The 11,019-nt window shown below is 40.7% G+C and overlaps 1 protein-coding gene across 1 annotated transcript in view; it reads right to left on the bottom strand.

Annotated features, from left to right (window-relative positions):
- Nucleotides 1–50: 50 nt before the first annotated feature.
- Nucleotides 51–11,019, bottom strand: part of ssuh2rs1 (ssu-2 homolog, related sequence 1) — a 33,411-nt gene continuing 22,442 nt past the window's right edge. Inside the window, exons 5-13 of the mRNA XM_021566854.2 lie at nucleotides 10,615–10,744; nucleotides 10,098–10,158; nucleotides 9,859–9,980; nucleotides 6,444–6,506; nucleotides 1,832–1,914; nucleotides 1,564–1,656; nucleotides 1,279–1,384; nucleotides 1,051–1,158; nucleotides 51–870 (exon numbers count right to left, since the gene is read on the bottom strand). Of these exons, the coding sequence (XP_021422529.2) occupies nucleotides 730–870; nucleotides 1,051–1,158; nucleotides 1,279–1,384; nucleotides 1,564–1,656; nucleotides 1,832–1,914; nucleotides 6,444–6,506; nucleotides 9,859–9,980; nucleotides 10,098–10,158; nucleotides 10,615–10,744 (907 nt within the window). The 3' untranslated portion in view covers nucleotides 51–729. The remainder of the gene's footprint in view (nucleotides 871–1,050; nucleotides 1,159–1,278; nucleotides 1,385–1,563; nucleotides 1,657–1,831; nucleotides 1,915–6,443; nucleotides 6,507–9,858; nucleotides 9,981–10,097; nucleotides 10,159–10,614; nucleotides 10,745–11,019) is intronic.

The raw sequence follows: 11,019 nt of genomic DNA, 5'->3' as shown, positions 1-11,019 counted from the left end.
TTTATGACGGAAACAGGGCCGAGATAAACCAAGATTTGATCATCACAAAACACAGTATGAAATCCTTTATTTATACAACAAATATTAATGGATTAGAAAACACTCAAGATATGTCCGGTTATTCCCCAAATGTGGTTATTTCATTAAATTGTATCAATGTTCATATTTCTGTTTTGTAAGGTGATATGTCTAGAAGAAAATAGTATAACATACAATGGGAATGATATTCAGCCTTCCATTGAACATCAATCACACAGATATTTGTTGTATACATTCATGAAAAAGAGTACAAATTAGCAGACATGTTCACAAATGACAGAGCTATCGCATAGGTTTCAGTACATTATACATTACAGCCAGTCTTCCATCTTCACTTATTCCCACTGGGCACAGACGTTTATTCCATGTTGGTTCAATTTCATTGAAAATATGTGGAAACAACATTGATTCAACCAGTGTGTGCCCAGTAGGTTCATCCTAGGGCCTGTGTGGTCCCCAATGACTCCTGTGGAAATTGTATTACATCCATGTCTATTTCACAAAAAGCGTGTTTTTTTTTGCAAGTAGAAAATACAAATATTCCAAAAATTCATGCATTTGTTTAATGACATAGCAAATTGCCTGATTGACAGTCTGCCAACCATAAACTCCTTTATAATCACATTCTTTAGAACACAGAGTCATATTCAATATAATCAAAGCAATGTCTTCCTCTGAAGCAAATCTGGGTTACATTACTGTGCAGCAACAGGTAGCTGGGTAGTTATCAGCGCTGACTTTGAACTCATTTCCATAGACAAAGTAAATGTGTGAGTCTCCCTTCCATTTGTAGGTCACCTTGGTGACAGGAATCAACTCAATGGTCTGGCGCTGCAAAGGGAGAGTGAGTGCGAGAGAGGATTCTGTTATTAAAATAAGCCAAATACCATGACATACCTTTTCAATTTAGAACAAGCAAATGCACAAACAATCTTCCAGCATAATAAGATACTTCATGTAAAGAAGGAGTTGTTATTTGAATCATGAGGTGTGGGAAAAAAATGTCTGTACCTGTTGTAGAATGCGTGAGGTCTGAGAGAACCTGGCTTGGTGCTCCCTCACTAAACGCTCTGCAGCACGCACCACATTAGGGTCTGGGAACCCCATCACTGGGTAAACCTACACGACAGAGGGTAAAAACTGATAGGAAAAACCCATTGTCTCACATACATCACCAAATATCTTCATTTCATGCAGACTGATGTCATATTCCCATAAAAATATGACTTTTGTTTTTACCATGTACTGAGCGTCTCTAAACATTTCCTGCCCGGACACCTTGCTCAGGTTGACCACATGCAAACCACTCGACTGTTCCACAATGTAGTCGTCAAGATTATTAGTCCTAGTAAGTGTGGATACAGAATTAGAGGAAATTAAGTTAAAGTTGAAGATAAGCAATAAACAAATCTTCTAGTTAATCATACAAAGGAAGCAGATAGCTACTGGATCTAGTGCATCTAATGTATGACACATACTGTTATTCAGTTGAAAAATGCTGAGCTAACACCAGCACTCACTCACCATATAACCTTGAGGTTGATGAAGACCAAAAGCTGTCGTTTGCCTTTACAGGTCTCACACTCCCTTGACCCTTGACCATGACAATGGCTGCAACTGATGAGATAAACAACAGGTCAACCACACCACCCAAGTCCCTGAGAGGCCATAGGGAAATTACTGAAATGCAAACACTGTACTATAGCTACACACAATTTATTTTCCCCATAATAAAAAATAAAAAAATTACCTGTGTTTAAAAGCTGATAAATAGAGTGCATAACATACTTACTTGACCCTTCCCCTCCCTTGGCAATGATGGCATCGATCACCACTACTACGGTTACCAGCTCCATTGCACACCCAGCAGATTTTCTGGAAGCGGTGATAAAACAAGGAAATAACACAGCTGACACACTTTATAGAGCACCAAGTGACAACACCACAGATGAATTATTTAGGCTATTGTTTGTGACAGTTAGAATGAACAAAGAGAGAATCACATTCATTCAAACTGAAAGTAACTAGTAGTTTAGTTAATGTGAAGGTGCAGTTAATTCAGTAGTCAAAATATTGAATTATCTTCTTTTTTTTTTTACATTGTTACCAAGGCTGCAATGCAACTGTGAATTATCGTAACTTAATATTGTCAGCTATAAAAAAATAAATAAAGAGTCCACTAGAGATCCTGGTTAGAGTCCAGGCTCTGTTGCAGCCGGCCGCAACCGGAAGACCCATGGGGCGGCGCACAATTGACCCAGCGTCGTCCGGGTTAGGGGAGGGTTTGGCCAGCATGGATGTACTTGTCCCATCGCGCACTAGCGACTCCTGTGGCGGGCCGGGCGCGGTGCATGCTGACACAGTTGCCAGGTGTTCAGTGTTTCCCCCGACACATTGGTGCGGCTGGTTTCTGGGTTAAGCGGGCATTGTATGGGAGTTGCGATGAGACAAGACTAACTAAAAATGAGGATACCACAAAATAGGGAAAAAATATAAAATAATAATCTGACTGTTGGCCAAAGATGTGTTTTAATCCTGCACAACTGGCTATATGGTAAACCATTCTTCCTGGGAAGGGGATGCATACTCTCCACGCGTAGCAGGGTGTTGCGGTCTGTTGGCTTTGTATGTAATGCATCATTCTCTTTGATGTTCCAGATAGTTTATTTTTCTCTTATCAGTCTGCAGGGTGCAATTGCGATATTCAGTAATCTCATTTACCCACGTTTGGAATTAATTTAGAATGAATCCTTCCCAGAGCACAAAAAAAACTATGTATCTCTTCCATAGAAGGACTATAAAAAATAATGATGCTTATTGTGCTGGGCCAATTGTGCACAGCCCCATAGCCAGCCGCGACCGGGAGACCTATGACAGAGCCTGGACTCGAGCCCAGAATCTCTAGTGGCACTGCATAGACCACTGCGCCACTCGGGAGGCCCCTCAACAGTCAAATTTTGACAACAATACTAAGAAAATGACAGACAAATTCGAAATCAGAGGCTACAAGGACAAAACTCTTGATGATGCAATGATGACAATATCCCAAAAACCAAGAGAGGAATTTCTAAAAACAAAACCAAAGAAGAAAAACAAAACGCAACAGTCTTTTGGTCTAAGTATCTCCAAGTGTTTAGATAAAAGAAAACCTGAAAAAGCATTGGCATATTCTGCAATCAGACAAAAGAATTGCACACCTATTCAATCAACCCCCACTGGTACAAGCATGGCAGCAATATTGGGGACAGCCTAGTGAGATCTGACCTGCCTCGAGCCCACTTAGACACTCTTGGGACCTACAAATGTGGCTCAAATGCCGTTTAACAGCACTACAAAAATATATATTTTCAGACACCCAGGCCGAAAAATCCTTGTTAGGGGTGTTCTCATGCAAGACAAAAGGAGAGTGAGGCCTACTGGATCTCCTCTCTAAAAACACTGACCCCTAGTGGTCTGAAAATTGACTTTGACCTCAGGCCCATTTTTATGAATTAGTCCCATTTTTAATGAACAATTCTGCTAAATTAACATATTCGTTCTACAGTTTATTAGCGTGAAACCCAAGATGTTCCCTTTGTTGATAATACTAATTGTGCATTACAGTTGAACCAAAAGATTACATGTAACAAAGATGAAATGAAAACAATGAAATATGTATATGAAATTAAAATAATGTATACTGATGATAATACTATGTACAATATCTAATTATGTTTTACTATTATTTTAACAGTTACACTATATGGCTTTGTGGCAACAGTTTCAGTAAGGCCCTTTCCTGTTTCAGCATGAAAATGCCCCCGTGCACAAAGCGAAGTCCATACAGAAATAGTTTGTCAAGATCGGTGTGGTTGAACTTGACTGGCCTACACAGAGCCCTGATCTCAACCCCATCGAATTGGAACGCCGACTGCGAGCAATGCATAAACAACCCAACATAAGTTCCCGACTTCACTAATGCTCTTGTGGCTGAATGGAAGAAAGTCCCAACATCTAGTGGAAAGCCTTCCCAGAAGAGTTGAGGATGTTAGAGCAGCAAAGGCGGGACCAACTCCATATTAATGCCCATGATTTTGGAATGAGATGTTCGACGAGCAGGTGTCCACTATCCATATACTTTTGGTCATTGGTTGCACTAATTGCAATGTTTGTCTACATAACCTGGTTCAAGCATTCATGACATCAACCTGAGAATTCACAGTGATGCCGAATCGTTGGTGGTTTACCCATTAAATTACTAGGAGGTTGTATATAGAGTGTGGGACTCCCTTTATTTTATAGCCTATAGTTTACTCGCCGTTAGTAAGCACCTTCACCAAAAAAATATATATTTCACATTTATTTAACCAGGTAGGCGAGTTGAGAACAAGTTCTCATTTGCAACTGTAACCTGGCCAAGATAAAGCATAGCAGTTCGACATATACAACAACAAAGTTACAAATGGAATAAAGAAACATACAGTCAATAATACAGTAGGAAAAAAAAGTCTATATACAGTGAGTGCAAATGAGGTAAGATAAGGGAGTTAAGGCAATAAATAGGCCATGGTGGCAAAGTAATTACAATATAGCAATTAAACACTGGAATGGTAGATGTGCAGAAGATGAATGTGCAAGTAGAGATACTGGGGTGCAAAGGAGCAAGATAAATAAATAAATAAATACAGTATGGGGATGAGGTAGTTGGATGGGCTGTTTACAGATTGGCTATGTACAGGTGCAGTGATCTGTGAGCTGTGCTGACAGCTGGTGCGTAAAGCTAGTGAGGGAGATATTAGTCTCCAGCGTCAGTGATTTTTGCAGTTCATTCCAGTCATTGGCAGCAGAGAACTGGAAGGAAAGGTGGCCGAAAGAGGATGACCAGTGAAATATACTTGCTGGAGCGCGTGCTACGAGTGGGTGCTGCTATGGTGACCAGTGAGCTGAGATAAGGTGGATCTTTACCTAGCAGAGACTTGTAGATGAGCTGGAGCCAGTGGGTTTGGCGACAAGAGTGAAGCGAGGGCCAGCCAACGAGAGCGTACAGGTTGCAGTGGTGGGTAGTATATGGGGCTTTGGTGACAGAACTGATGGCACTGTGATAGACTGCATCCAATTTGTTGAGTAAAGTGTTGGAAGCTATTTTGTAAATGACATCGCCAAAGTTGAGGATCGGTAGGATGTTCAGTTTTACGAGGGTATGTTTGGCAGTATGAGTGAAGGATGCTTTGTTGTGAAATAGGAAGCCGATTCTAGATTTAATTTTGGATTGGAGATGCTTAATGTGAGTCTGGAAGGAGAGTTTACAGTCGAACCAAGTCAGAGCCGTCCAGAGTAGTGATGCTAGACGAGCGGGCAGGTGCGGGCAGTGATCGGTTGAATAGCATGCATTTCGTTTTTCTTGCATTTAAGAGCAGTTGGAGGCCACGGAAGGAGAGTTGTATGGCATTGAAGCTCGTCTGGAAGTTAGTTAACACAGTGTCCAAAGAGGGGCCAGATGTATACAGAATGGTGTCGTCTGCGTGTCGTCTGGATCAGAGAATCACAAGCAGCAAGAGCGACATCATTGATGTATACAGAGAAGAGAGTCAGCCCGAGATTGAACCCTGTGGCACCCCCATAGACTGCCAGAGGTCCGGACAACAGGCCCTCCGATTTGACACACTGAACTCTATCAGAGAAGTAGTTGGTAAACCAGGCGAGGCAATCATTTAAGAAACCAAGGATGTTGAGTCTGCCAATAAGAATGTGGTGATTGACAGAGTCGAAAGCCATGGCCAGGTCGATGAATACGGTGGCACAGTAATGTCTTTTATCCATGGCAGTTATAAAATCATTTAGGACCTTGAGCGTGGCTGAGGTGCACCCATGTCCAGCTCTGAAACCAGATTGCATAGCGGAGAATGTATGGTGGGATTCGAAATGGTCGGTAATTTGTTTGTTAACTTGGCTTTCAAAGACCTTAGAAAGGCAGGGTAGGATAGATATAGGTCTGTAGCAGTTTGGGTCTAGAGTGTCTCCCTCTTTGAAGAGGGGGATGACCGCGGCAGCTTCCCAATCTTTGGGAATCTCAGACGATACGAAAGAGAGGTTGAACAGGCTAGTGATAGGGGTTGCAACAATTTCGGCAGGTCATTTTAGAGAGAGAGGGTCCAGATTGTCTAGCCCGGCTGATTTGTAGGGGTCCAGATTTTGCAGCTCTTTCAGAATATCAGCTATCTGGATTTGTGTGAAGGAGAAATCGGGGAGGCTTGAGTGAGTTGCTGTGGGGAGTGCAGAGCTGTTGACCGGGGTAATGGTAGCCAGGTGGAAACACGGCCAGACGTAGAAAAATGCTTATTGAAATTCTCAACTATAGTGGATTTATTGGTGAGGTGTGCGTGCGCCAGCTCATACTTTTTATTTAACTTAATATTGACACTTACATTACCACCTCCGGCACATTCTTTGCAGGGAGTTCTTCCCATCCCCAAACAGCTATGACAGTTCTATTGATGAAATTACAGTTTATAAAAAAGGCATATTTAAATCATTTCAGACATGAATATTGTATTCAGAACAGGTTATACAAAAGAAATTAAAATGGTACGATGTGTTAGGAAAATACTGTGTATTTCCAATGCGGACGACAGGCATCAGATAGCTTCATACAGTTGAAGTCAGAAGTTTACATACACTTAGGTTGGAGTCATTAAAACTCTTTTTATCAACCACTCCACACATTTCTTGTTAACAAACTATAGTTTTGGCAAGTTGGCTAGGACATCTACTTTGTGCATGACACAAGTAATTTTGCCAACAATTGTTTACAGACAGATTATTTCACTGTATCACAATTCCAGTGGGTCAACATTTACATACACTAAGTTGACTGTGCCTTTAAACAGCTTGGAAAATTCCAGAAAATTATGTCATGGCTTTAGAAGCTTCTGATAGGCTAATTGACATAATTTGAGTCAATTGGAGGTGTACTTGTGGATGTATTTCAAGGCGTATCTTCAAACTCAGTGCCTCTTTGCTTGACATCATGGGAAAAGCTAAAGAAATCAGCCAAGACATCAGAATTGTTTGTTGTAGATCTCCACAAATCTGGTTCATCCTTGGGAGCAATTTCCAAACGCCTGAAGGTACCATGTTCATCTGTACAAACAATAGTACGCAAGTATAAACACCATGGGACCACGCAGCTGTCATACCGCTCCGGAAGGAGACGCGGTCTGTGTCCTAGAGATGAACGTATTTCGGTGCAAAATGTGCAACTCAATCCCAGAACAACAGCAAAGGACCTTGTGAAGATAATGGAGGAAACAGGTACAAAAGTATCTATACCCACAGTGAAATTAGTTCTTTATCGACATAACCTGAAAGGCTGCCCAGCAAGGAAAAAGAGACTGCTCCAAAACCGCCCTAAAAAAGCCAGACAACGGTTTGCAACTGCAAAAGGGAATAAAGATTGTACTTTTTGGAAAAATGTCCTCTGGTCTGATGAAACAAAAATATAACTGTTTGGCCATAATAATGTTTAGAGGAAAAAGGGGGAGGCTTGCAAGCCGAAGAACACCATCCCAACCATGAAGCACGGGGGTGGCAGCATCATGTTGTGGGGGTGCTTTGCTGCAGGAGGGACTGGTGCACTTCACAAAATAGATGGCATCATGGAAAATGATGTGGATATATTGAAGCAACATCTCAAGACATCAGTCAGGAAGTTAAAGCTTGGTCACAAATGGGGTCTGCCAAATGGACAATGACCCCAAACATACTTCCAAAGTGGTGGCAAATTGGCTTAAGGACAACAAAGTCAAGGTAATGGAGTGGCCATCACAAAGCCCTGATCTCAATCCCATAGAAAATGTGTGGGCAGAACTGAAAAAGCGGGTGCGTGCAAGGAGGCCTACAAACCTGACTCAGTTACACCAGATCTGCCAAAATTCACCTAACTTATTGTGGGAAACTTGTGGAAGGCTACCCGAAACATTTGACCCAAGTTGAACAATTTAAAGGCAATGCTACCAAATACTAATTGAGTGTATGTAAACTTCTGACCCACTGGGAATGTGATGAAAGAAATAAAAGCTGAAATAAATCATTCTCTCTACTATTTTTCTGACATTTCACATTCTTAAAATAAAGTGGTGATTCTAACTGACCTAAGACAGGGAATTTTTACTAGGATTAAAATGTCAGGAATTGTGAAAAACTGAGTTTAAATGTATTTGGCTAATGTGTATGTAAACTTCCTACTTCAACTTTATATGCAGGACCAGTCAAACGTTTGGACACACCTACTCATTCAAGGGTATTTTTATTTTATTGTATTTTTTCTTTACAATTTTCTACAATGTAGAATAATTCTGAAGACATCAAAACTATGAAATATGGAATCATGTAGTAACCAAAGTGCTAAACAAATCAAAATATATTTTAAATTTGAGATTGTTCAAAGTAGCCACGCTTTGCCTTGACAGCTTTGCACACTCTTGGCATTCTCTCAACCAGCTTCATGAGGTAGTCACCTGGAATGCATTTCAAGTTCATTTGTGGAATTCCTTTCCTTCTTAATGTGTTTGAGCCAATCAGTTGTGTTGTGACAAGGTAGAGGTGGTATACAGAAAATAGACCTATTTGGTAAAAGACCAAGTCCATTTATGGCAAGAACAGCTCAAATAAGCAAAAAGATCAACAGTCCTTTAAGACATGAAGGTCAGTCAATGCGGAAAATTTCAAGAACGTGCAGTCACAAAAACCTTCAAGCACTAGGATAAAACTGGCTGTCACGACGACACCACAGGAAAGGAAGACCCAGATTTGCCTCTGCTGCAGAGGATAAGTTCATTAGAGTTAACAGCACCTCAGATTGCAGCCCAAATAAATGTATCACGGAGTTCAAGTAACAGATATCTCAACATCAGCTGTTCAGAGGAGACTGCGTGAAATCAGGCCTTCATGATCGAATTGCTGTAAAGAAACCACTACTAAAGGATACAAATAAGAAGAGACTTGCTTGGGCCAAGAAACACGAGCAATGGACATTAGACCGGTGGAAATCTGTCCTTTGGTCTGATGAGTCCAAATTTGAGATTTCAGGTTCCCAACCGCCATGTCTTTGTGAGACGCAGAGTAGGTGAACAGACGATCTCCGCATGTGTAGTTCCCACCGTGGAGAATGGAGAAGAAGATGTGACGGTGCTTTGCTGGTGACACTGTCAGTGATTTATTTAGAATTCAAGGCACACTTAACCACCATGGCAACCACAGCATTCTGCATCGATACGCCATCCCATCTGGTTTGTGCTTCGTGGGACTGTCATTTTCTTTTCAACAGGACAATGACCCAAAACACACCTCCAGGCTGTGTTAGGGCTATTTGACCAAGAAGAAAAGTGATTTAGTGCCACATCAGATAACCTGGCCTCCACAATCACCCACCCTCAACCCAATTGAGATGGTTTGAGATGAGTTGAACTGCAGACTGAAGGAAAAGCAGCCAACAAGTGTTTAGCATATGTGGGAACTACTTCAAGACTGTTAGAAAAGCTGGTTGAGAGAATGCCAAGATTGTGCAAAGGTGTCATCAAGGCAAAGGGTGGCTACTTTGAAGAATCTAAACTATTACTATTACTATTACTATTACTATTTAATCATTTTTTGATTACGACATGATTCCATATGTGTTATTTCATAGTTTATGTCTTCACTATTATTCTACAATGTAGAAAATAGTCAATAATAAAGAAAAACCCTTGAATGAGTAGGTGTGACCAAACTTTTGACTGGTACTGTACATATATTTTTTCAGTATATTTTCTGTCATGCTTTAATCAACAGATAAATAGATACCTTGACAGATGAGGTGTTGGGAACTTTGATGACCTGTTTGTCATCCTGAAAAAAGATGGGGGCTTTGGCAGGGATGTCCCAGGGCCCAGGGGGTGATTGGGTATAGGCATCCACTGGCTGACCTAAACCAAAGAAAATAATACAAAAATAAGATATAAATAAATGCAGATACTACAGTGGAACTGAACATTTAAATAACACAAATAAATAGGGTCATTTGAATCACCAATATTAGTTACCATTGTATGGCTGCTGACTCCATTCAGTGGTTCTTGACTCATTAAAGGTTTCCAGGCGATACTGAGAATGCAAAAAAAAGAAGGAATATTATATTACAAAGAGTTGAGTAATTCCTTCCTTCACTGTTGGTGATACATACATTATATTTGAAACTTTAGTGCCATCTAGTGTATATTTTTCACATTCTCTGGTTTGGACCTGTCACTCTTTTATCAAAATAAAGGGACTCCTTTTAAAAAGGGGAGCATGGGGTGCAATTATAGATGGCCACAGGTAGTCAGTTTCGACCCCAAACTAAACAGCTGTCAATATTCAACATTAACACTCAAGATCAAATATTCACAGAATAATAGTTTTCATTTGTCTCTCACTCAGGTCATTACAATTCTGTAAAGATCTGAAAAAAGTGTGATTATAACAGGAAGTTGAAGCGCAGGAGAAGAAAAAAAAACAGAAAAGCCTAACAGTAAGACCCTTCAATTTTCAGAAAGGGCAGAGTAAAAACATGAATCTTACCCTGTATGTATTGTATGCCTCCATGTTGGTTATCACGCCATCCTTAACTGGTGCTGAACTGTAACAGCACTTACTGGAGGCATACTGGCTAAAGGCCTCCCGGGCAGTGTCTTCGGTGATAGATGGGATACTGTGGAGGATAAAACAACCACATATTTGTCAGACAACTACACAATTGAAAGTGTACACATTGAGTCTCAGTTCAACTGTCATCACGTGTAGTCTAGTTAAGTAAGTACAGCACCTCTTAAGATAAACCTGTTTTCAAGTTTGAAGTTCAAGAAGGTAATAAGCTATAAACAGGGTCAGTTCCAATACCATATTACAATGTGCAGGGATACTGGGGCCATAGAGGTAGATATGTATAGGGGTCAGGTGACTAGGCATCAAGACATATGATAAACA

The sequence above is a fragment of the Oncorhynchus mykiss genome, chromosome 16 (assembly GCF_013265735.2).
Source record: "Oncorhynchus mykiss isolate Arlee chromosome 16, USDA_OmykA_1.1, whole genome shotgun sequence".
Lineage (NCBI taxonomy): Eukaryota > Metazoa > Chordata > Actinopteri > Salmoniformes > Salmonidae > Oncorhynchus > Oncorhynchus mykiss.
This window is presented reverse-complemented; position numbering and strand designations above follow the sequence as displayed.